At 45.5% G+C, this 27,027-nt stretch overlaps 1 protein-coding gene across 3 annotated transcripts in view; it reads left to right on the forward strand.

Moving 5' to 3' along the window:
* Positions 1-2,294: 2,294 nt before the first annotated feature.
* The window catches only part of LOC109884667 (death-associated protein kinase 2-like), a 40,700-nt gene continuing 15,967 nt past the window's right edge, over positions 2,295-27,027 (forward strand). Inside the window, exons 1-5 of one of the 3 annotated variants that reach the window (XM_031812521.1) lie at positions 2,295-2,468; positions 3,317-3,463; positions 12,036-12,257; positions 13,164-13,302; positions 25,427-25,556. In XM_031812521.1, coding sequence (XP_031668381.1) covers positions 3,390-3,463; positions 12,036-12,257; positions 13,164-13,302; positions 25,427-25,556 — 565 coding nt within the window. In that variant the 5' untranslated portion in view covers positions 2,295-2,468; positions 3,317-3,389. The remainder of the gene's footprint in view (positions 2,469-3,316; positions 3,464-12,035; positions 12,258-13,163; positions 13,303-25,426; positions 25,557-27,027) is intronic. The other 2 variants (XM_031812522.1, XM_031812520.1) reach the window with 2 other exon arrangements.

Consider the following 27,027-nt stretch of genomic DNA (forward strand, 5'->3'; position numbering starts at 1 on the left):
GTCCTCTCCTGATCCACTACCTGAACCCATCGGTCCTCTCCTGATCCACTACCTGAACCCATCGGTCCTCTCCTGATCCACTACCTGAACCCATCGGTCCTCTCCTGATCCACTACCTGAACCCATCGGTCCTCTCCTGATCCACTACCTGAACCCATCTGTCAATTCAATTTCAATGTAAGGGCTTTATTGGCATGGGAAACATATGTTAACATTGCCAAAGCAAGTGAGGTAGATACTAAACTAATGTTTATAAAATTATACAAATAAATTATACAAATACATTATACAAATACATTATACAAATACATTATACAAATACATTATACAAATACATTATACAAATACATTATACAAATACATTATACAAATACATTATACAAATACATTATACAAATACATTATACAAATACATTATACAAATACATTATACAAATACATTATACAAATACATTATACAAATACATTATACAAATACATTATACAAATACATTATACAAATACATTATACAAATACATTATACAAATACATTATACAAATACATTATACAAATACATTATACAATACATTATACAAATACATTATACAAATACATTATACAAATACATTATACAAATACATTATACAAATACATTATACAAATACATTATACAAATACATTATACAATACATTACAAATACATTATACTCCCAAAAGTTCCAAAATAATAAAGACAATTCAAATGTGATATTATGTCTTTATACAGTGTTGTAATGATGTGCAAATAGTTAAAGTACAAAAGGGAAAATAAATAACCATAAATATGGGTTGTATTTACAATGGTGTTTGTTCTTCACTGGTTGCCCTTTTCTTGTTGCAAAAGGTCACACATCTTGCTGCTGTTATGTCACACTGTGGTATTTCACCCAGTAGATATGGGAGTTTATCAAAATTGGGTTTGTTTTCAAATTCTTTGTGGATCTGTGTAATCTGAGGGAAATATGTCTCTCTAATATGGTCATACATTGGGCAGGAGGTTAGGAAGTGCAGCTCAGTTTCCACCTCATTTTGTGGGCAGTGAGCACATAGCCTGTCTTCTCTTGAGAGCCATGTCTGCCTACGGCGGCCTTTCTCAATAGCAAGGCTATGCTCACCGAGTCTGTACATAGTCAAAGCTTTCCTTAAGTTTGGGTCAGTCACAGTGGTCAGGTATTCTCTTCCTCTCTCTCTCTCTGTCTCTCTCTTTCTCTCTCTCTCTCGCTGTCTCTTCCTCTCTCTCTCTCTCTGTCTCTCTCTTTCTCTCTCTCTCTCGCTGTCTCTTCCTCTCCCTCTTCCTCTCTCTCTCTCTCACTCTGTGTCTCTCTCTCTGTCTCTTCCTCTCTTCCTCTCTCTCTGTCTCTCTCTCTCTCTCTCTCTCTCTCTCTCTCTCTCTCTCTCTGTCTCTTCCTCTCTTCCTCTCTCTCTGTCTCTCTATCCTGTAATATCAGCACTTTGACTTTCTGAATCTCAATTCCTTCCATTAGAAGCCGATACCTGATGCATATATAACAAGGTGAAGGTGTCTGTGTTAATGTTCTAGTGCTGTTGTGCCCTCTTGTGGTATAGTTACTGCACTACACATCATGGCAGGGCTTTTCAATACTCCTTACTATAGAATACCATACTACGTACACGGAGTGTCACATTTTTAGGAACACCTTCCTAATATTGAGTTTCACCCCCCCCCCCCTTTTGTCCCCAGAACAACCTCAATTCATCAGGGCATGGACTCTACAAGGTGTCGAAAGTGTTCCACAGGGATGCTGGCCCATGTTGACTCCAATGCTTCCCACAGTTGTGTCAAGTTGGCTGGATGTCCTTTGGTTGGTGGACTATTCTTGATAAATACAGGAAACTGTTGAGCGTGAAAAACCCAGCAGCGTTGCAGTTCTTGACACAAACCAGTGTTCCTGACACCTACTACCGTACACTGTTCAAAGGCACCTCAATATGTTGTCTTGTCTGTTCACCCTCTAAATGACACACATACACAATCCATGTCTCAATTGTCTCAAGGCTTAAAAATCCTTCTTTAACCTGTCTCCTCCCCTTCATCTTTAACCTGACTCCTCCCCTTCATCTACACTGATTTGAAGTGGATTTAACAATAAAGGGATCATATCTTTCACCTGTAATCACCTGGTCAGTCTATGTCATGGAAAGAGCAGGTGTTCTTAATGTTTTGTCCAGTCGTTGTATGTTGTAAGCGGTGGAAGAGAACACACACACACACACACACACACACACACAGACGTGTATTTGTAACTTTGAAAATAGACTCAGGGAAGGTAGCTCTATCGCGTGGTAACAAGTGACATTTAGTGTGAACCTGAGAGCGCGCGTGGTCGGTGGAGAAATGCCGTCTACACGGTGATCGGTAAACTTTGAAAAGAAACGAGAGTGAACGAAGAAGTTTGTGGACACGCTTTTGACGGTCATTTCAATATGGTAAGATCTTTTTAAAATGTCTCTATATTTCTATCTATTTAACTTTATTGTAATGGTATGCGTCATCTAAGGTGTTGCGTCGCACATTGCCCTTGATATCACTAGCCACTTTAAACTATGCCACTTTGTTTACATACCCTACATTACTCATCTCATATGTATATACTGTACTCGATACCATCTACTGCATCTTTATGTAATACATGTATCACTAGCCACTTTAAACTATGCCACTTTGTTTACATACCCTACATTACTCATCTCATATGTATATACTGTACTCGATATCATCTACTGTATCTTGCCTATGCCGTTCTGTACCATCACTCATTCATATATCTTCATGTACATATCTTTATCCCTTTACACAGTAAGTTGCTAATAAGAGTTGACCAACAGTCTAGGAGTAATAGTATGGAATAACACTAGTTATAAACTGGGTGGTTCCAGCCCTGAATGCTGATTGGCTGACTGCCATGACCGTATACAACGGGTATGATAAAACGTTTATTTGTACTGCTCTAATTACGTTGGTAACCAGTTTATAATAGCAACAAGGCACCTCTTATTGCGTTGGTCGAATCTAACAGCCGTTAGCCGTGGTATATAGACCATATACCACACCTCCTTATTGCTTAATTACAACGTTCTTCTCATAATTAATATATTGTAATGATCATTTTAAAAGGAAGACACGTTTTTTTGTTGTATGTAGGCTAAATGTTTCTCTGATTCTGTGACGTTGGCCATGTTGTTGCACGTCGCCGTGTTTGTTATTGTACAACTCCCAAGCAAACACGGCACTTCACCTGCTGAACTATCAGACATAATTATCTTCTTTTACACAGGGTTTACTTCTATAATGGACGGAATAGAGAACCCATATATTTACACGTCATAACCACGGCATCGTCCCCGTCTATGACTGCAGGCATGGCCCTGTTCAAGCAGCAGACAGTGGAGGATTTCTACGTCATCGGAGAAGAATTAGGAAGGTACAGTATTACGATCAGGGTGGTTAGAGTGGAGGGGCGGCAGGTAGACTAGTGGTTAGTGTGGAGGGGCGGCAGGTAGACTAGTGGTTAGAGTGTAGGGGCGGCAGGTAGACGAGTGGTTAGAGTGGAGGGGCTGCAGGTAGACGAGTGGTTAGAGTGAAGGAGCAGGAGGTAGACTAGTAGTTAGAGTGGAGGGGTGGCAGGTAGACTAGTGGTTAGAGTGGAGGAGTGGAGGGGCGGCAGGTAGACTAGTGGTTAGAGTGGAGGGGCGGCAGGTAGACTAGTGGTTAGAGTGGAGGGGCGGCAGGTAGACGAGTGGTTAGAGTGGAGGGGCTGCAGGTAGACGAGTGGTTAGAGTGGAGGGGCTGCAGGTAGACGAGTGGTTAGAGTGAAGGAGCAGGAGGTAGACTAGTAGTTAGAGTGGAGGGGTGGCAGGTAGACTAGTGGTTAGAGTGGAGGGGCGGCAGGGTAGACTAGTGGTTAGAGTGGAGGAGTGGAGGGGCGGCAGGTAGACTAGTGGTTAGAGTGGAGGGGCGGCAGGTAGACGAGTGGTTAGAGTGGAGGGGCGGCAGGTAGACTAGTGGTTAGAGTGGAGGGGTGGCAGGTAGACTAGTGGGTAGAGTGGAGGGGTGGCAGGTAGACTAGTGGTTAGAGTGGAGGGGCGGCAGGTAGACGAGTGGTTAGAGTGGAGGGGCGGCAGGTAGACGAGTGGTTAGAGTGGAGGGGCTGCAGGTAGACGAGTGGTTAGAGTGAAGGAGCAGGAGGTAGACTAGTAGTTAGAGTGGAGGGGTGGCAGGTAGACTAGTGGTTAGAGTGGAGGGGCGGCAGGGTAGACTAGTGGTTAGAGTGGAGGAGTGAAGGGGCGGCAGGTAGACTAGTGGTTAGAGTGGAGGGGCGGCAGGTAGACGAGTGGTTCGAGTGGGGGGCGGCAGGTAGACTAGTGGTTAGAGTGGAGGGGTGGCAGGTAGACTAGTGGGTAGAGTGGAGGGGTGGCAGGTAGACTAGTGGTTAGAGTGAAGGAGCAGGAGGTAGACTAGTAGTTAGAGTGGAGGGGTGGCAGGTAGACTAGTGGTTAGAGTGGAGGGGCGGCAGGGTAGACTAGTGGTTAGAGTGGAGGAGTGGAGGGGCGGCAGGTAGACTAGTGGTTAGAGTGGAGGGGCGGCAGGTAGACGAGTGGTTAGAGTGGAGGGGCGGCAGGTAGACTAGTGGTTAGAGTGGAGGGGTGGCAGGTAGACTAGTGGGTAGAGTGGAGGGGTGGCAGGTAGACTAGTGGTTAGAGTGGAGGGGCGGCAGGGTAGACTAGTGGTTAGAGTGGAGGGGCGGCAGGGTAGACTAGTGGTTAGAGTGGAGGGGCGGCAGGTAGACTAGTGGTTAGAGTGAAGGAGCAGGAGGTAGACTAGTAGTTAGAGTGGAGGGGTGGCAGGTAGACTAGTAGTTAGAGTGGAGGGGCGGCAGGGTAGACTAGTGGTTAGAGTGGAGGAGTGGAGGGGCGGCAGGTAGACTAGTGGTTAGAGTGGAGGGGCGGCAGGTAGACGAGTGGTTAGAGTGGAGGGGCGGCAGGTAGACTAGTGGTTAGAGTGGAGGGGCGGCAGGTAGACTAGTGAGAGTGTGGTTCTGTTTACATGACAGTGAATGGGGTTGTTCTGTTGTCATGACAGTGAATGGGGTTGTTCTGTTGACATGACAGTGAATGGGGTTGTTCTGTTGACATGACAGTGAATGGGGTTGTTCTGTTGACATGACAGTGAATGGGGTTGTTCTGTTGACATGACAGTGAATGGAGTTGACATGACAGTGAATGGGTTTGTTCTGTTGACATGACAGTGAATGGGGTTGACATGACAGTGAATGGGGTTGTTTTGTTGACATGACAGTGAATGGGGTTGTTCTGTTGACATGACAGTGAATGGGGTTGTTCTGTTGACATGACAGTGAATGGGGTTGACATGACAGTGAATGAGGTTGTTCAGTTGACATGACAGTGAATGAGGTTGTTCTGTTGACATGACAGTGAATGGGGTTGTTCTGTTGACATGACAGTGAATGGGGTTGTTCTGTTGACATGACAGTGAATGGGGTTGACATGACAGTGAATGAGGTTGTTCAGTTGACATGACAGTGAATGGGGTTGTTCTGTTGACATGACAGTGAATGGGGTTGTTCTGTTGACATGACAGTGAATGGGGTTGACATGACAGTGAATGGGGTTGTTCTGTTGACATGACAGTGAATGGGGTTGACATGACAGTGAATGAGGTTGTTCTGTTGACATGACAGTGAATGGGGTTGACATGACAGTGAATGGGGTTGTTCAGTTGACATGACAGTGAATGGGGTTGACATGACAGTGAATGAGGTTGTTCTGTTGACATGACAGTGAATGGGTTTGTTCTGTTGTCATGACAGTGAATGGGGTTGACATGACAGTGAATGAGGTTGTTCTGTTGACATGACAGTGAATGGAGTTGACATGACAGTGAATGGGTTTGCTCTGTTGACATGACAGTGAATGGGGTTGACATGACAGTGAATGGGGTTGTTTTGTTGACATGACAGTGAATGGGGTTGTTCTGTTGACATGACAGTGAATGGGGTTGTTCTGTTGACATGACAGTGAATGGGGTTGACATGACAGTGAATGAGGTTGTTCAGTTGACATGACAGTGAATGAGGTTGTTCTGTTGACATGACAGTGAATGGGGTTGTTCTGTTGACATGACAGTGAATGGGGTTGTTCTGTTGACATGACAGTGAATGGGGTTGACATGACAGTGAATGAGGTTGTTCAGTTGACATGACAGTGAATGGGGTTGTTCTGTTGACATGACAGTGAATGGGGTTGTTCTGTTGACATGACAGTGAATGGGGTTGACATGACAGTGAATGAGGTTGTTCTGTTGACATGACAGTGAATGGGGTTGACATGACAGTGAATGGGTTTGTTCTGTTGTCATGACAGTGAATGGGGTTGACATGACAGTGAATGGGGTTGTTCTGTTGACATGACAGTGAATGGGTTTGTTCTGTTGTCATGACAGTGAATGGGGTTGACATGACAGTGAATGGGTTTGTTCTGTTGTCATGACAGTGAATGTGGTTGACATGACAGTGAATGGGGTTGTTCTGTTGACATGACAGTGAATGGGGTTGACATGACAGTGAATGGGGTTGTTCTGTTGACATGACAGTGAATGGGGTTGTTCTGTTGTCATGACAGTAAATGGGGTTGACATGACAGTGAATGGGTTTGTTCTGTTGTCATGACAGTGAATGGGGTTGACATGACAGTGAATGGCGTTGTTCTGTTGACAGTGACTCCCCACGCTACAGTTTAAATATGTCTTCCTTCTATCTTTGGAGATGTGTGTCTATGTTTAATCACACAGCTACACTATGAATGAGGAAGTGAAGTATTACCTTACCTCACTGTCTGACAGTAGAGGAAAAACACATAGGCTACCATATGCTACCATAGGCTACCATAGGCTACCATAGGCTACCATATGCTACCATAGGCTACCATAGGCCACCATAGGCTACCATATGCTACCATAGGCTACCATAGGCCACCATAGGCCACCATAGGCTACCATATGCTACCATATGCTACCATAGGCTACCATATGCTACCATAGGCTACCATAGGCCACCATAGGCCACCATAGGCTACCATATGCTACCATATGCTACCATAGGCTACCATAGGCTACCATAGGCCACCATAGGCTACCATAGGCTACCATAGGCTACCATAGGCTACCATATGCTACCATAGGCTACCATAGGCCACCATAGGCTACCATATGCTACCATAGGCTACCATAGGCCACCATAGGCCACCATAGGCTACCATATGCTACCATATGCTACCATAGGCTACCATAGGCTACCATATACCACCATAGGCTACCATATGCTACCATAGGCTACCATATGCCACCATAGGCTACCATAGGCTACCATATGCCACCATAGGCTACCATAGGCTACCATAGGCTACCGTATGCAGTGAACACAGGTGTGTACAACAGTGAATGGTCTTTCGATGTGTTTAGTTGTCTGTGAAAGTGTATGGTGTTAAAACCCCAGAGTTGTCAGGCTCAGCTCACGCTGCTGCAGTGCCACTACACTATGAATAGATCGGTAGCCTAGCAGGAAGAAATGTCTGAACATTCTGTAGGACAAAATGAGTTAACCCTTCACACATACCGTCACCTTCTGACTGCACCGTGGTTATTTACGGTATTTAAAGAGACAGTGTTTTCACCGCAACAGACATTAGAAATGTCATATTGTAATAATACATGAAACTCCTCTTGAAAATATCTTCTGATACGGAAATAACATACAGTCCAATCTGGCCTTCGTCTGATCTGATTCTGTAGAGACCACATGTTGTAGGTGTTAACATAGCATCCCATCTGGCCATCGTCTGATCTGATTCTGTAGAGACCACATGTTGTAGGTTTGAAACATAGCATCCCATCTGGCCTTCGTCTGATCTGATTCTGTAGAGACCACATGTTGTAGGTGTTAACATACCGTCCAATCTGGCCTTCGTCTGATCTGATTCTGTAGAGACCACATGTTGTAGGTGTTAACATACAGTCCAATCTGGCCTTCATCTGATCTGATTCTGTAGAGACCACATGTTGTAGGTGTTAACATACAGTCCAATCTGGCCTTCGTCTGATCTGATTCTGTAGAGACCACATGTTGTAGGTGTTAACATAGCATCCCATCTGGCCTTCGTCTGATCTGATTCTGTAGAGACCACATGTTGTAGGTGTTAACATAGCATCCCATCTGGCCTTCGTCTGATCTGATTCTGTAGAGACCACATGTTGTAGGTGTTAACATAGCATCCCATCTGGCCTTCGTCTGATCTGATTCTGTAGAGACCACATGTTATAGGTGTTAACATAGCATCCCATCTGGCCTTCGTCTGATCTGATTCTGTAGAGACCACATGTTATAGGTGTTAACATAGCATCCCATCTGGCCTTCGTCTGATCTGATTCTGTAGAGACCACATGTTATAGGTGTTAACATAGCATCCCATCTGGCCTTCGTCTGATCTGATTCTGTAGAGACCACATGTTATAGGTGTTAACATAGCATCCCATCTGGCCATCGTAAGATCTGATTCTGTAGAGACCACATGTTGTAGGTTTGAAACATAGCATCCCATCTGTTCTTCGTCTGATCTGATTCTGTAGAGACCACATGTTGTAGGTGTTAACATACCGTCCAATCTGGCCTTCGTCTGATCTGATTCTGTAGAGACCACATGTTGTAGGTGTTAACATACAGTCCAATCTGGCCTTCGTCTGATCTGATTCTGTAGAGACCACATGTTGTAGGTGTTAACATAGCATCCCATCTGGCCTTCGTCTGATCTGATTCTGTAGAGACCACATGTTATAGGTGTTAACATAGCATCCCATCTGGCCTTCGTCTGATCTGATTCTGTAGAGACCACATGTTATAGGTGTTAACATAGCATCCCATCTGGCCATCGTAAGATCTGATTCTGTAGAGACCACATGTTGTAGGTTTTAAACATAGCATCCCATCTGGCCTTCGTCTGATCTGATTCTGTAGAGACCACATGTTATAGGTGTTAACATAGCATCCCATCTGGCCTTCGTCTGATCTGATTCTGTAGAGACCACATGTTATAGGTGTTAACATAGCATCCCATCTGGCCATCGTAAGATCTGATTCTGTAGAGACCACATGTTGTAGGTTTTAAACATAGCATCCCATCTGTTCTTCGTCTGATCTGATTCTGTAGAGACCACATGTTGTAGGTGTTAACATACCGTCCAATCTGGCCTTCCTGATCTGATTCTGTAGAGACCACATGTTGTAGGTGTTAACATAGCATCCCATCTGGCCTTCGTCTGATCTGATTCTATAGAGACCACATGTTGTAGGTGTTAACATAGCATCCCATCTGGCCTTCGTCTGATCTGATTCTGTAGAGACCACATGTTGTAGGTGTTAAACATAGCATCCCATCTGGCCTTCGTCTGATCTGATTCTATAGAGACCACATGTTGTAGGTGTTAAACATAGCATCCCATCTGGCCTTCATCTGATCTGATTCTGTAGAGACCACATGTTATAGGTGTTAACATAGCATCCCATCTGGCCTTCGTCTGATCTGATTCTGTAGAGACCACATGTTATAGGTGTTAACATAGCATCCCATCTGTTCTTCGTCTGATCTGATTCTGTAGAGACCACATGTTGTAGGTGTTAACATACCGTCCAATCTGGCCTTCGTCTGATCTGATTCTGTAGAGACCACATGTTGTAGGTGTTAACATACAGTCCAATCTGGCCTTCGTCTGATCTGATTCTGTAGAGACCACATGTTGTAGGTGTTAACATAGCATCCCATCTGGCCTTCGTCTGATCTGATTCTGTAGAGACCACATGTTATAGGTGTTAACATAGCATCCCATCTGGCCTTCGTCTGATCTGATTCTGTAGAGACCACATGTTATAGGTGTTAACATAGCATCCCATCTGGCCTTCGTCTGATCTGATTCTGTAGAGACCACATGTTATAGGTGTTAACATAGCATCCCATCTGGCCTTCGTCTGATCTGATTCTGTAGAGACCACATGTTATAGGTGTTAACATAGCATCCCATCTGGCCATCGTAAGATCTGATTCTGTAGAGACCACATGTTGTAGGTTTTAAACAAAGCATCCCATCTGTTCTTCGTCTGATCTGATTCTGTAGAGACCACATGTTGTAGGTGTTAACATACCGTCCAATCTGGCCTTCCTGATCTGATTCTGTAGAGACCACATGTTGTAGGTGTTAACATAGCATCCCATCTGGCCTTCGTCTGATCTGATTCTATAGAGACCACATGTTGTAGGTGTTAACATAGCATCCCATCTGGCCTTCGTCTGATCTGATTCTGTAGAGACCACATGTTGTAGGTGTTAAACATAGCATCCCATCTGGCCTTCGTCTGATCTGATTCTATAGAGACCACATGTTGTAGGTGTTAAACATAGCATCCCATCTGGCCTTCATCTGATCTGATTCTGTAGAGACCACATGTTATAGGTGTTAACATAGCATCCCATCTGGCCATCGTAAGATCTGATTCTGTAGAGACCACATGTTGTAGGTTTTAAACATAGCATCCCATCTGTTCTTCGTCTGATCTGATTCTGTAGAGACCACATGTTGTAGGTGTTAACATACCGTCCAATCTGGCCTTCCTGATCTGATTCTGTAGAGACCACATGTTGTAGGTTTTAAACATAGCATCCCATCTGTTCTTCGTCTGATCTGATTCTGTAGAGACCACATGTTGTAGGTGTTAACATACCGTCCAATCTGGCCTTCCTGATCTGATTCTGTAGAGACCACATGTTGTAGGTTTTAAACATAGCATCCAATCTGGCCTTCATCTGATCTGATTCTGTAGAGACCACATGTTGTAGGTTTTAAACATAGCATCCAATCTGGCCATCATCTGATCTGATTCTGTAGAGACCACATGTTGTAGGTTTTAAACATAGTATCCCATCTGGCCTTCGTCTGATCTGATTCTGTAGAGACCACATGTTGTAGGTGTTAACATACCGTCCAATCTGGCCTTCCTGATCTGATTCTGTAGAGACCACATGTTGTAGGTTTTAAACATAGCATCCAATCTGGCCATCGTCTGATCTGATTCTGTAGAGACCACATGTTGTAGGTGTTAACATACCGTCCAATCTGGCCTTCCTGATCTGATTCTGTAGAGACCACATGTTGTAGGTGTTAACATAGCATCCCATCTGGCCATCGTCTGATCTGATTCTGTAGAGACCACATGTTGTAGGTGTTTAACATAGCATCCCATCTGGCCTTCGTCTGATCTGATTCTGTAGAGACCACATGTTGTAGGTGTTTAACATAGCATCCCATCTGGCCTTCGTCTGATCTGATTCTGTAGAGACCACATGTTGTAGGTGTTAACATACCGTCCCATCTGGCCTTCGTCTGATCTGATTCTGTAGAGACCACATGTTGTAGGTTTTAAACATAGCATCCCATCTGGCCATCGTCTGATCTGATTCTGTAGAGACCACATGTTGTAGGTTTTAAACATAGCATCCCATCTGGCCATCGTCTGATCTGATTCTGTAGAGACCACACGTTGTAGGTGTTTAACATAGCATCCCATCTGGCCTTCGTCTGATCTGATTCTGTAGAGACCACATGTTGTAGGTGTTAACATACCGTCCCATCTGGCCTTCGTCTGATCTGATTCTGTAGAGACCACATGTTGTAGGTTTTAAACATAGCATCCCATCTGGCCTTCGTCTGATCTGATTCTGTAGAGACCACATGTTGTAGGTGTTAAACATAGCATCCCATCTGGCCTTCGTCTGATCTGATTCTATAGAGACCACATGTTGTAGGTTTTAAACATAGCATCCCATCTGGCCTTCATCTGATCTGATTCTGTAGAGACCACATGTTGTACATTGTGTTGCTGAATATTTTTTTCTCCCTCATTTTTGTGCCATTCTCTCGTCCCCGTGTTCCAGCGGTCAGTTTGCCATCGTGAAGCGTTGCTGGGAGAAGAGCACAGGTCTGGAGTTCGCCGCTAAATTTATCAAGAAACGTCAGAGCAGATCCAGCCGACGCGGGGTCAGGAGGGAGGAGATAGAGAGAGAGGTCAACATCCTACAGCAGACACAACACGCCAACATAGTCACCTTCCACGATGTCTACGAGAACCTCACTGACGTGGTGCTCGTCCTGGAGCTGTGAGTCACACCAGAGAGGAACACTTATATCAGTTTTTTTTTGGGGGGGGGGGGGGGGGGTTTAAGCTTGAAATGTGAATGATTTAGTTGACAAAACAAGCAGAAACACATCTCTAAGATTAGCGTTCTAAATAAACCAGAAAATTGTGGTGGTTATTTCTGGTTGTTTTATCAAAAGTTAGCTGGTTACCTCGTTGATCCTGCTTTGTAGTGTACACTTCTGGGCCCGTATCCACAAAAGCCTCTCAGAGTAGAAAAAGCGGCTGATTTTGGATCAGTTTAGCCCTTTAGATCATTATCAATCAGACAATATGGACAGATCCTAGATCAGCCCTTCCTACTCTGAGAGGCTTTGTGGGTACGGGCCCCTAGACCATAGACTGTTTATGGTGCTGACAAATCAGAACGAGGCCAGAGGAAATTCCCCCTGATTTTAAGAAATGTTGTAGTCGTGTATAATCAATGAAAAGTCATCAACAAATAATGTGTCTGCCTAAGACACTAACAAACACAGCCTTAGCCTGGGAGCCAGTCTGGTTTTATCTAACACACACAGTCTTAGCCTGGGAGCCAGTCTGGTTGTTTCTAACACACACAGTCTTAGCCTGGGAGCCAGTCTGGTTGTTTCTAACAAACACAGTCTTAGCCTGGGAGCCAGTCTGGTTTTATCTAACAAACACAGTCTTAGCCTGGGAGCCAGTCTGGTTTTATCTAACAAACACAGTCTTAGCCTGGGAGCCAGTCTGGTTTTATCTTTCACCTGTAATATCCGCTGTACTATGATGGAGAGATGCTCAGTATGTGTGTGTGTGTGTGTGTGTGTGTGTGTGTGTGTGTGTGTGTGTGTGTGTGTGTGTGTGTGTGTGTGTGTGTGTGTGTGTGTGTGTGTGTGTGTGTGTGCTGCAGGGTGTCTGGGGGAGAGCTGTTTGACTTCCTGGCCCAGAAGGAGTCTCTGAGTGAAGAGGAGGCAACTCAGTTTATCAAACAGATTCTGGAGGGGGTCCACTACCTACACTCTAGGAAGATAGCACACTTTGACCTCAAGGTACTGTACACACACACACACACACACACACACACACACACACACACACACACACACACACACACACACACACACACACACACACACACACACACACACACACACACACACACACACACTGTATACACACACACACACTGTATACACACACACACACTGTATACACACACACACACACACACACACTGTATACACACACACACACACTGTATACACACACACAAAAACAGAGGGGAGGTGTGTGTGTGTGTCTGTGTGTGTGTGTGTGAGTGTGTGTGTACACAGTGTGTGTGCACACAGTATGTGTGTGCATGCGTGCTGCCTCTATGAGGCACTACCAATGAGGGAAGCCATTTTAGAGGCGAAGACAAGATTTAGTTTCTATGGTGACAAATAATCTCTGTGGCCAACAGCCCTGTTACGTGGGCCAGTCTAACTCTTCAGTACGCTGCCAGTCTAGTGATGCCAGTCATTCAGAAGAGCAGCTGCAGCTAAGCAACTAACGATAACTACCATGGTGCCATCCTCACAACACACAGGTCCTTCTCTCTATTGAACGATAACTACCATGGTGCCATCCTAACTGGTCCTCCTCTCTAATGAACGATAACTACCATGGTGCCATCCTCACAACACACAGGTCCTTCTCTCTATTGAACGATAACTACCATGGTGCCATCCTAACTGGTCCTCCTCTCTAATGAACGATAACTACCATGGTGCCATCCTCACTGGTCCTCCTCTCTAATGAACGATAACTACCATGGTGCCATCCTCACAACACACTGGTCCACCTCTCTAATGAACGATAACTACCATGGTGCCATCCTCACAACACACTGGTCCACCTCTCTAATGAATGATAACTACCATGGTGCCATCCTCACTGGTCCTCCTCTCTAATGAACGATAACTACCATGGTGCCATCCTCACAACACACTGGTCCACCTCTCTAATGAACGATAACTACCATGGTGCCATCCTCACAACACACTGGTCCACCTCTCTAATGAATGATAACTACCATGGTGCCATCCTAACTGGTCCTCCTCTCTAATGAACGATAACTACCATGGTGCCATCCTCACTGGTCCTCCTCTCTAATGAACGATAACTACCATGGTGCCATCCTCACAACACACTGGTCCACCTCTCTAATGAATGATAACTACCATGGTGCCATCCTCACTGGTCCACCTCTCTAATGAACGATAACTACCATGGTGCCATCCTCACAACACACTGGTCCACCTCTCTAATGAATGATAACTACCATGGTGCCATCCTAACTGGTCCTCCTCTCTAATGAACGATAACTACCATGGTGCCATCCTCACTGGTCCTCCTCTCTAATGAACGATAAATACCATGGTGCCATCCTCACAGCACACTGGTCCTCCTCTCTATTGAACGATAACTACCATGGTGACATCCTCACTGGTCCTCCTCTCTAATGAACGATAACTACCATGGTGCCATCCTCACAGGTCCTCCTCTCTATTGAACGATAACTACCATGGTGCCATCCTAACAACACACTGGTCCTCCTCTCTAATGAATGATAACTACCATGGTGCCATCCTCACTGGTCCTCCTCTCTAATGAACGATAACTACCATGGTGCCATCCTCACTGGTCCTCCTCTCTATTGAACGATAACTACCATGGTGCCATCCTCACAACACACTGGTCCTCCTCTCTAATGAACGATAACTACCATGGTGCCATCCTCACTGGTCCTCCTCTCTAATGAATGATAACTACCATGGTGCCATCCTCACAACACACTGGTCCTCCTCTCTAATGAACGATAACTACCATGGTGCCATCCTAACAACACACTGGTCCTCCTCTCTAATGAACGATAACTACCATGGTGCCATCCTAACTGGTCCTCCTCTCTATTGAACGATAACTACCATGGTGCCATCCTCACAACACACTGGTCCTCCTCTCTATTGAACGATAACTACCATGGTGCCATCCTAACAGGTCCTCCTCTCTAATGAACGATAACTACCATGGTGCCATCCTCACAACACACTGGTCCTCCTCTCTAATGAACGATAACTACCATGGTGCCATCCTCACTGGTCCTCCTCTCTATTGAACGATAACTACCATGGTGCCATCCTAACAACACACTGGTCCTCCTCTCTAATGAATGATAACTACCATGGTGCCATCCTCACAACACACTGGTCCTCCTCTCTAATGAACGATAACTACCATGGTGCCATCCTAACAACACACTGGTCCTCCTCTCTAATGAACGATAACTACCATGGTGCCATCCTAACAACACACTGGTCCTCCTCTCTAATGAACGATAACTACCATGGTGCCATCCTAACTGGTCCTCCTCTCTATTGAACGATAACTACCATGGTGCCATCCTCACTGGTCCTCCTCTCTAATGAACAATAACTACCATGGTGCCATCCTCACAACACACAGGTCCTCCTCTCTATTGAACGATAACTACCATGGTGCCATCCTCACAACACACTGGGTCCACCTCTCTAATGAACGATAACTACCATGGTGCCATCCTCACAGCACACTGGGTCCACCTCTCTAATGAACGATAACTACCATGGTGCCATCCTCACAACACACTGGTCCTCCTCTCTATTGAACGATAACTACCATGGTGCCATCCTAACAACACACTGGTCCTCCTCTCTAATGAACGATAACTACCATGGTGCCATCCTAACTGGTCCTCCTCTCTATTGAATGATAACTACCATGGTGCCATCCTAACTGGTCCTCCTCTCTAATGAATGATAACTACCATGGTGCCATCCTAACTGGTCCTCCTCTCTAATGAACGATAACTACCATGGTGCCATCCTAACTGGTCCTCCTCTCTAATGAATGATAACTACCATGGTGCCATCCTAACTGGTCCTCCTCTCTATTGAATGATAACTACCATGGTGCCATCCTAACTGGTCCTCCTCTCTAATGAACGATAACTACCATGGTGCCATCCTAACTGGTCCTCCTCTCTATTGAATGATAACTACCATGGTGCCATCCTAACTGGTCCTCCTCTCTAATGAACGATAACTACCATGGTGCCATCCTAACAGGTCCTCCTCTCTATTGAACGATAACTACAGGACTATAATAGGAGGAAGTTGTGTAGAACACGGCTATAATAACAGGAAGTTGCAGAATAGAGAGCTCTATTGCCACGGCCTGCACAGATCAGAGACATATTGAAAGATCTATAGACTGCTGTACAAAGATGATCGATGTTTCGAAAGATGTTTAGACTGGTGTACAAAGATGGTAGATATATAGAAAGATCTATAGACTGCTGTACAAAGATGGTAGATATATAGAAAGATATATAGACTGCTGTACAAAGATGGTAGATATTTAGAAAGATCTATAGACTGCTGTACAAAGATGGTAGATATTTAGAAAGATCTATAGACTGCTGTACAAAGATGGTAGATATATAGAAAGATGTTTATACTGCTGTACAAAGATGGTAGATATATAGAAAGATCTATAGACTGCTGTACAAAGATGGTAGATATATAGAAAGATCTATAGACTGCTGTACAAAGATGGTAGATATATAGAAAGATGTTTATACTGCTGTACAAAGATGATAGATATATAGAAAGATGTTTATACTGCTGTACAAAGATGGTAGATATATAGAAAGATCTATAGACTGCTGTACAAAGATGGTAGATATATAGAAAGATCTGTAGACTGCTGTACAAAGATGATCGATATATAGAAAGATCTGTAGACTGCTGTACAAAGATGATAGATATATAGAAAGATGTTTATACTGCTGTACAAAGATGGTAGATATATAGAAAGATCTATAGACCGCTGTACAAAGATGGTAGATATATAGAAAGATCTATAGACCGCTGTACAAAGATGGTAGATATATAGAAAGATCTATAGACTGCTGTACAAAGATGATCGATATATAGAAAGATGTTTATACTGCTGTACAAAGATGGTAGATATATAGAAAGATCTGTAGACTGCTGTACAAAGATGATAGATATATAGAAAGATCTATAGACTGCTGTACAAAGATGATAGATATATAGAAAGATGTTTATACTGCTGTACAAAGATGATAGATATATAGAAAGATCTATAGACTGCTGTACAAAGATGGTAGATATATAGAAAGATCTATAGACTGCTGTACAAAGATGATAGATATATAGAAAGATCTATAGACCGCTGTACAAAGATGGTAGATATATAGAAAGATCTATAGACTGCTGTACAAAGATGATAGATATATAGAAAGATGTTTATACTGCTGTACAAAGATGATCGATATATAGAAAGATCTATAGACTGCTGTACAAAGATGGTAGATATATAGAAAGATCTATAGACTGCTGTACAAAGATGATAGATATATAGAAAGATCTATAGACCGCTGTACAAAGATGATAGATATATAGAAAGATCTATAGACCGCTGTACAAAGATGATAGATATATAGAAAGATGTTTATACTGCTGTACAAAGATGATCGATATATAGAAAGATCTATAGACTGCTGTACAAAGATGGTAGATATATAGAAAGATCTATAGACCGCTGTACAAAGATGATAGATATATAGAAAGATCTGTAGACCGCTGTACAAAGATGGTAGATATATAGAAAGATCTATAGACTGCTGTACAAAGATGATCGATATATAGAAAGATCTATAGACCGCTGTACAAAGATGATAGATATATAGAAAGATGTTTATACTGCTGTACAAAGATGATAGATATATAGAAAGATCTATAGACCGCTGTACAAAGATGATAGATATATAGAAAGATGTTTATACTGCTGTACAAAGATGATCGATATATAGAAAGATGTTTATACTGCTGTACAAAGATGGTAGATATATAGAAAGATCTATAGACTGCTGTACAAAGATGGTAGATATATAGAAAGATCTATAGACTGCTGTACAAAGATGGTAGATATATAGAAAGATGATAGATAAACTCAGCAAAAAAGTAAACGTCCTCTCACTGTCAACGGTGTTTATTTTCAGCAAACTTAACATGTGTAAATATTTGTATGAACATAACAAGATTCAACAACTCAGAGACATAAACTGAACAAGTTCCACAGACATGTGACTAACAGAAATAGAATAATGTGTCCCTGAACAAAGGGCGGTCAAAATCAAAAGTAACAGTTAGTATCTGGTGTGGCCACCAGCTGCATTAAGTACTGCAGTGCATCTCCTCCTCGTGGACTGCACCAGATTTGCCAGTTCTTGCTGTGAGATGTTACCCAACTCTTCCACCAAGGCACCTGCAAGTTCCTGGACATTTCTGGGGGGAATGGCCCTAGCCCTCACCCTCCGATCCAACAGATCCCAGATGTGCTCAATGGGATTGAGATCCGTGCTCTTCGTTTGCCATGGCAGAACACTGACATGCCTGTCTTGCAGGAAATCACACACAGAATGAGAGGTATGGCTGACATGACCCTCCAGCATGAGCCTGTAGGAAGTGTACCACATGAGGATGTCTTCCCTGTAACGCACAGCATTGAGATTGCCTGCAATGACAACACGCTCAATCCGATGATGCTGTGACACACTGCCCTAGACCATGACAGACGTCTCACAGTACGGACATTGCCATTTATTTCCCTGGCCACATCTGCAGTTCTCATGCCTCCTTGCAGCATGCCTAAGGCACGTTCACGCAGATGAGCAGGGATCCCGGGCATCTTTCTTTTGGTGTTTTTCAGAGTCAATAGAAAGGCCTCTTTAGTGTCCTAAGTTTTCATAACTGTGACCTTAATTGCCTACCGTCTGTAAGCTGTTAGTGTTTTAACGACCGTTCCACAGGTGCATGTTCATTCATTGTTTATGGTTCATTGAAGAAGCATGGAAAACAGTGTTTAAACCCATTACAATGAAGATATGAGAAGTTATTTGGATTTTTGCGAATTATCTTTGAAAGACAGGGTCCTGAAAAGGGACGTTTCTTTTTTTGCTGAGTTTATATAGAAATATGTATAGACTGCTGTACAAAGATGGTAGATATATAGAAAGATCTGTAGACTGCTGTACAAAGATGGTAGATATATAGACAGATCTATAGACTGCTGTACAAAGTGAAACTGAAATATACAACTGTTTCGAGAAGTATAGTCAAATTGGTAACACTTTAGACTGCAGGTACTGTATAATGCATTATGGTCTTGTCATGAGTTTAAATGAGGGCTGGACGGCTGAAATCTGTACTGCTGAGAGCTTTAAATCCCATTAATAAGAGAAACACATGGGGGGTGCAGCTCGCAGCACTTTACCTCAGATAGAGATATGGACAGAGAAGGAGAGGGAGAGAGAAAGTGCTGTGTCAGGTATGGGAAAAGGGTTCAATAAGGGTGTAGTCCTTCCCGGCGTTGACAGAGAGGCTTGCTGTGGTCTCACCACAGGAAGACTGGGGGAGGGGGAGATGGGAGAGGGAGGAGGAGGGAGAGGGGAGAGGGAGGAGGAGGGAGAGGGGAGAGGGAGGAGGAGGGAGAGGGGGGAGGGAGGAGGAGACGGAAGAGACAGAGGAGAGGGAGGAGGAGACGAAAGAGACAGGAGAGGGAGGAGGAGACGAAAGAGATGGGAGAGGGAGGGGAGGGAGAGGGGAGAGGGAGGAGGAGGGAGAGGGGAGAGGGAGGAGGAGATGGAAGAGACAGGGGAGAGAGAGGACTAGACGAAAGAGACAGAGGAGAGGGAGGAAGAGACGAAAGAGACAGGAGAGGGAGGAGGAGACGAAAGAGATGGGAGAGGGAGAGGGGAGAGGGAGGAGGAGATGAAAGAGACAGAGGAGAGGGAGGAGGAGACGAAAGAGACGAGAGAGGGAGGAGGAGATGAAAGAGACAGAGGAGAGGGAGGAGGAGACGAAAGAGACGAGAGAGGGAGGAGGAGACGAAAGAGACAGGAGAGGGAGGGGGAGACGAAAGAGATGGGAGAGGGAGGAGGAGATGAAAGAGACAGGAGAGGGAGGAGGAGACGAAAGAGATGGGAGAGGGAGGAGGAGACGAAAGAGACAGGGGAGCTGGAGGAGGAGATGAAAGAGACAGGGGAGAGGGAGGAGGAGACAGGGGAGATGGGAGAGGGAGGAGGAGACGAAAGAGACAGGGGAGAGGGAGGAGGAGACGAAAGAGACAGGAGAGGGAGGAGGAGACGAAAGAGACAGGAGAGGGAAGGGGAGACGAAAGAGACAGAGGAGAGGGAGGAGGAGACGAAAGAGATGGGAGAGGGAGGAGGAGACGAAAGAGACAGGGGAGAGGGAGGAGGAGACAGGGGAGATGGGAGAGGGAGGAGGAGACGAAAGAGATGGAAGAGGGAGGAGGAGACGAAAGAGAGGGGAGAGGGAGGAGGAGACGAAAGAGACGGGAGAGGGAGAGGGATGGGAGGGAGAGACGAGAGAGAGGGGAGAGGGAGGAGGAGACGAAAGAGACGAGAGAGGGAGGAGGAGATGAAAGAGACAGAGGAGAGGGAGAGGGAGGGGAGGGAGAGACGAGAGAGAGGGGAGAGGGAGGAGGAGACGAAAGAGACAGGAGAGGGAGGGGGAGACGAAAGAGATGGGAGAGGGAGGAGGAGATGAAAGAGACAGGAGAGGGAGGAGGAGACGAAAGAGATGGGAGAGGGAGGAGGAGACGAAAGAGACAGGGGAGAGGGAGGAGGAGATGAAAGAGACAGGGGAGAGGGAGGAGGAGACAGGGGAGATGGGAGAGGGAGGAGGAGACGAAAGAGACAGGGGAGAGGGAGGAGGAGACGAAAGAGACAGGAGAGGGAGGAGAAGACGAAAGAGACAGGAGAGGGAAGGGGAGACGAAAGAGACAAAGGAGAGGGAGGAGGAGACGAAAGAGATGGGAGAGGGAGGAGGAGACGAAAGAGACAGGGGAGAGGGAGGAGGAGACAGGGGAGATGGGAGAGGGAGGAGGAGACGAAAGAGATGGAAGAGGGAGGAGGAGACGAAAGAGAGCGGGAGGGAGGAAGAGACGAAAGAGACGGGAGAGGGAGAGGGATGGGAGGGAGAGACGAGAGAGAGGGGAGAGGGAGGAGGAGACGAAAGAGACAGGAGAGGGAGGAGGAGACGAAAGAGACGGGAGAGGGAGAGACGAGAGAGAGGGGAGAGGGAGGAGGAGACGAAAGAGACAGGAGAGGGAGGGGGAGACGAAAGAGATGGAGAGGGAGGAGGAGATGAAAGAGACAGGAGAGGGAGGAGGAGACGAAAGAGATGGGAGAGGGAGGAGGAGACGAAAGAGACAGGGGAGAGGGAGGAGGAGACAGGGGAGATGGGAGAGGGAGGAGGAGACGAAAGAGACAGGGGAGAGGGAGGAGGAGACGAAAGAGACAGGAGAGGGAGGAGGAGACGAAAGAGACAGGAGAGGGAAGGGGAGACGAAAGAGACAGAGGAGAGGGAGGAGGAGACGAAAGAGATGGGAGAGGGAGGAGGAGACGAAAGAGACAGGGGAGAGGGAGGGGGAGATGGGAGAGGGAGGAGGAGACGAAAGAGATGGAAGAGGGAGGAGGAGACGAAAGAGAGGGAGAGGGAGGAGGAGACGAAAGAGACGGGAGAGGGAGAGGGATGGGAGGGAGGGAGAGACAAGAGAGAGGGGAGAGGGAGGAGGAGACGAAAGAGACAGGAGAGGGAGGAGGAGACGAAAGAGACGGGAGAGGGAGAGGGAGGGGAGGAGAGACGAGAGAGAGGGGAGAGGGAGGAGGAGACGAAAGAGACAGGAGAGGGAGGAGGAGACGAAAGAGACGGGAGAGGGAGGAGGAGATGAAAGAGATGGGAGAGGAGGAGGAGACGAAAGAGAGGGAGAGGGAGGAGGAGATGAAAGAGACAGGGGAGAGGGAGGAGGAGACGAAAGAGACAAGAGAGAGGGAGGAGGAGACAGGGGACACTGGAGAGGGAGGAGGAGATGAAAGAGACAGGGGAGAGGGAGGAGGAGACGAAAGAGACAGGAGAGGGAAGGGGAGACGAAAGAGACAGGAGAGGGAAGGGGAGACGAAAGAGACGGGAGAGGGAAGGGGAGACGAAAGAGACAGAGGAGAGGGAGGAGGAGACGAAAGAGATGGGAGAGGGGGGAGGAGACGAAAGAGACAGGGGAGAGGGAAGAGGAGACGAAAGAGACGGGAGAGGGAAGGGGAGACGAAAGAGACAGGGGAGAGGGAGGAGGAGACGAAAGAGACGGCAGAGGGAAGGGGAGACGAAAGAGACAGGGGAGAGGGAGGAGGAGACGAAAGAGACGGGAGAGGGAGGAGGAGGGAGAGCAGATGGGTGACATTTGGGATGCAGACTGTACAGACTGAGGTAAATATGAAGTCCAGGGGGAGAGGGAGGAGGAGACGGGTGACATCTGGGATGCAGGCTGTACAGACTGAGGTAAATATGAAGTCCAGGGGTCCATAGGAAGTCTCCTTTACACCACAGCCGGCTGGCAATGCCAAAGTCAGGAACACAGTACGGTCACGGTGATAGAAGGTCGGAGTGCAACGTTGGACCTTTTGGGTTTGTTTCAAAGGTGTCACCCAGAAGCAGGAAACAGGAGGAGAGGAGTAGCCCTGCAGAATAGGACAGGACATCCATTTAATAAGGCTGGACTACTCTTTCAACACGTGCTTAAGCCCTCTGACAGTGCACTTCTTTCATCCACGTTGGGTTTGACAGGGTTTATCTGACGTTGGGTTTGACAGGGTTTATCTGACGTTGGGTTGGACAGGGTTTATCTGACGTTGGGTTTGACAGGGTTTATCTGACGTTGGGTTTATCTGACGTTGGGTTTGACAGGGTTTGTCTGATGTTGGGTTGACAGGGTTTATCTGACGTTGGGTTGACAGGGTTTATCTGACGTTGGGTTGACAGGGTTTATCTGACGTTGGGTTTGACAGGGTTTATCTGACGTTGGGTCTATCTGACGTTGGGTTGACAGGGTTTATCTGATGTTGGGTTGACAGGGTTTATCTGACGTTGGGTTGACAGGGTTTATCTGACGTTGGGTTGACAGGGTTTATCTGACGTTGGGTTGACAGGGTTTATCTGACGTTGGGTTTGACAGGGTTTATCTGACGTTGGGTTGACAGGGTTTATCTGACGTTGGGTTGACAGGGTTTATCTGACGTTGGGTTGACAGGGTTTATCTGACGTTGGGTTGACAGGGTTTATCTGACGTTGGGTTGACAGGGTTTATCTGACGTTGGGTTGACAGGGTTTATCTGACGTTGGGTTGACAGGGTTTATCTGACGTTGGGTTGACAGGGTTTATCTGACGTTGGGTTGACAGGGTTTATCTGACGTTGGGTTTGACAGGGTTTATCTGACGTTGGGTTTGACAGGGTTTATCTGACGTTGGGTTGACAGGGTTTAGCTGACGTTGGGTTTATCTGACGTTGGGTTTATCTGACGTTGGGTTTATCTGACGTTGGGTTTATCTGACGTTGGGTTTGACAGGGTTTATCTGACGTTGGGTTGACAGGGTTTATCTGACGTTGGGTTTGACAGGGTTTATCTGACGTTGGATTGACAGGGTTCATCTGACGTTGGGTTGACAGGGTTTATCTGACGTTGTGTTGACGGGGGTTTATCTGACGTTGGGTTTGTCTGACGTTGGGTTTGACAGGGTTTATCTGACATTGAGTTGACGGGGGTTTATCTGACGTTGGGTTTATCTGACGTTGGGCTTGACAGGGTTTATCTGACGTTGGGTTGACAGGGTTTATCTGACGTTGGGTTGACAGGTTTATCTGACGTTGGGTTTGACAGGGTTTATCTGACGTTGGGTTGACAGGGTTTATCTGACGTTGGGTTGACAGGGTTTATCTGACGTTGGGTTGACAGGGTTTATCTGACGTTGGGTTGACAGGGTTTATCTGACGTTGGGTTGACAGGGTTTATCTGACGTTGGGTTGACAGGGTTTATCTGACGTTGGGTTTGACAGGGTTTATCTGACGTTGGGTTGACAGGGTTTAGCTGACGTTGGGTTTATCTGACGTTGGGTTTATCTGACGTTGGGTTTATCTGACGTTGGGTTTATCTGACGTTGGGTTTGACAGGGTTTATCTGACGTTGGGTTGACAGGGTTTATCTGACGTTGGGTTTGACAGGGTTTATCTGACGTTGGATTGACAGGGTTTATCTGACGTTGGGTTTGACAGGGTTTATCTGACGTTGTGTTGACGGGGGTTTATCTGACATTGGGTTTGTCTGACGTTGGGTTTGACAGGGTTTATCTGACATTGAGTTGACGGGGGTTTATCTGACGTTGGGTTTATCTGACGTTGGGCTTGACAGGGTTTATCTGACGTTGGGTTTGACAGGGTTTATCTGACGTTGGGGTTGACAGGATTTATCTGACGTTGGGTTGACAGGGTTTATCTGACGTTGGGTTTATCTGACGTTGGGGTTGACAGGGTTTATCTGACGTTGGGGTTGACAGGATTTATCTGACGTTGGGTTGACAGGGTTTATCTGACGTTGGGTTGACAGGGTTTATCTGACGTTGGGTTTGACAGGGTTTATCTGACGTTGGGTTTATCTGACGTTGGGTTAACAGGGATTATCTGACGTTGGGTTTGACAGGGTTTATCTGACGTTGGGTTTGACAGGGTTTATCTGACGTTGGGTTTGACAGGGTTTATCTGACGTTGGGTTGACAGGGTTTATCTGACGTTGGTTTGACAGAGTTTATCTGACGTGTGTTTGACAGGGTTTATCTGACATTGGGTTTGACAGGGTTTATCTGACGTTGGGTTGACAGGGTTTATCTGACGTTGGGTTGACAGGGTTTATCTGACGTTGGGTTTGACGGGGTTTATCTGACGTTGGGTTTATCTGACGTTGGGTTGACAGGGTTTATCTGACGTTGGGTTTATCTGACGTTGGGTTTGACAGGGTTTATCTGACGTTGGGTTGACGGGGGTTTATCTGACGTTTGGTTGATAGGGTTTATCTGACGTTGGGTTTGACAGGGTTTATTATCTGATATTTTTTAACCTAAGGAGACAGGACTGGAACAGACCCAGTAAACTCATGCACACTAATGATCAGAAATGCTCTCTCAGCAAATCCCTTCACTCTCTTTCTGTTTTTCAGCCTGAAAACATCATGCTGTTGGACAAGAACGTGCCATTGCCAAGGATCAAACTAATCGATTTCGGACTCGCTCACAAAATCGAGGCGGGGGCAGAGTTTAAAAACATTTTTGGGACTCCTGAATTTGTGGGTAAGTTTAAAAAAAAAGTTTTAAGTTAAGAACAAATTCTTATTTTCAATGACGGCCTCGGAACAGTGGTTTAACTGCCTGTTCAGGGGCAGAACAACAGATTTCATTCTTGAGACTGACTCACATAAACATGCCATAAGTAGACTACAACACATGAATATGAATAACTACATTATCAGTGTAAAATCAAATGTTAGTCACATGTGCTGAATACAACAGGTGTAGTAGACCTTACAGTGAAATGCTGAATACAACAGGTGTAGTAGACCTTACAGTGAAATGCTGAATACAACAGGTGTAGTAGACCTTACAGTGAAATGCTGAATACAACAGGTGTAGTAGACCTTACAGTGAAATGCTGAATACACCAGGTGTAGTAGACCTGACAGTGAAATGCTGAATACAACAGGTGTAGTAGGACCTCACAGTGAAATGCTGAATACAACAGGTGTAGTAGGACCTTACAGTGAAATGCTGAATACAACAGGTGTAGTAGATCTTACAGTGAAATGCTGAATACAACAGGTGTAGTAGACCTTACAGTGAAATGCTGAATACAACAGGTGTAGTAGGACCTCACAGTGAAATGCTGAATACAACAGGTGTAGTAGGACCTTACAGTGAAATGCTGAATACAACAGGTGTAGTAGACCTCACAGTGAAATGCTGAATACAACAGGTGTAGTAGACCTCACAGTGAAATGCTGAATACAACAGGTGTAGTAGACCTCACAGTGAAATGCTGAATACAACAGGTGTAGTAGACCTCACAGTGAAATGCTGAATACAACAGGTGTAGTAGGACCTCACAGTGAAATGATGAATACAACAGGTGTAGTAGACCTCACAGTGAAATGCTGAATACAACAGGTGTAGTAGACCTCACAGTGAAATGCTGAATACAACAGGTGTAGTAGACCTCACAGTGAAATGCTGAATACAACAGGTGTAGCAGACCTCACAGTGAAATGCTGAATACAACAGGTGTAGTAGACCGTACAGTGAAATGCTGAATACAACAGGTGTAGTAGACCTCACAGTGAAATGCTGAATACAACAGGTGTAGTAGACCTCACAGTGAAATGCTGAATACAACAGGTGTAGTAGACCTCACAGTGAAATGCTGAATACAACAGGTGTAGCAGACCTCACAGTGAAATGCTGAATACAACAGGTGTAGTAGACCTTACAGTGAAATGCTGAATACAACAGGTGTAGTAGACCTCACAGTGAAATGCTGAATACAACAGGTGTAGTAGACCTCACAGTGAAATGCTGAATACAACAGGTGTAGTAGACCTCACAGTGAAATGCTGAATACAACAGGTGTAGACCTTACAGTGAAATGTTTACTTACAAGCCCTTAACCAACAATGCAGTTCAAGAAATAGAGTTAAGAAGATATTTACTAAATAAACTAAAGTGAAAAACACAATAAAATAACAATACCGAGGCTATATACCGACGTGAT

The sequence above is a fragment of the Oncorhynchus kisutch genome, unplaced genomic scaffold (assembly GCF_002021735.2).
Source record: "Oncorhynchus kisutch isolate 150728-3 unplaced genomic scaffold, Okis_V2 Okis03b-Okis08b_hom, whole genome shotgun sequence".
Classification (NCBI taxonomy): Eukaryota; Metazoa; Chordata; class Actinopteri; order Salmoniformes; family Salmonidae; genus Oncorhynchus; species Oncorhynchus kisutch.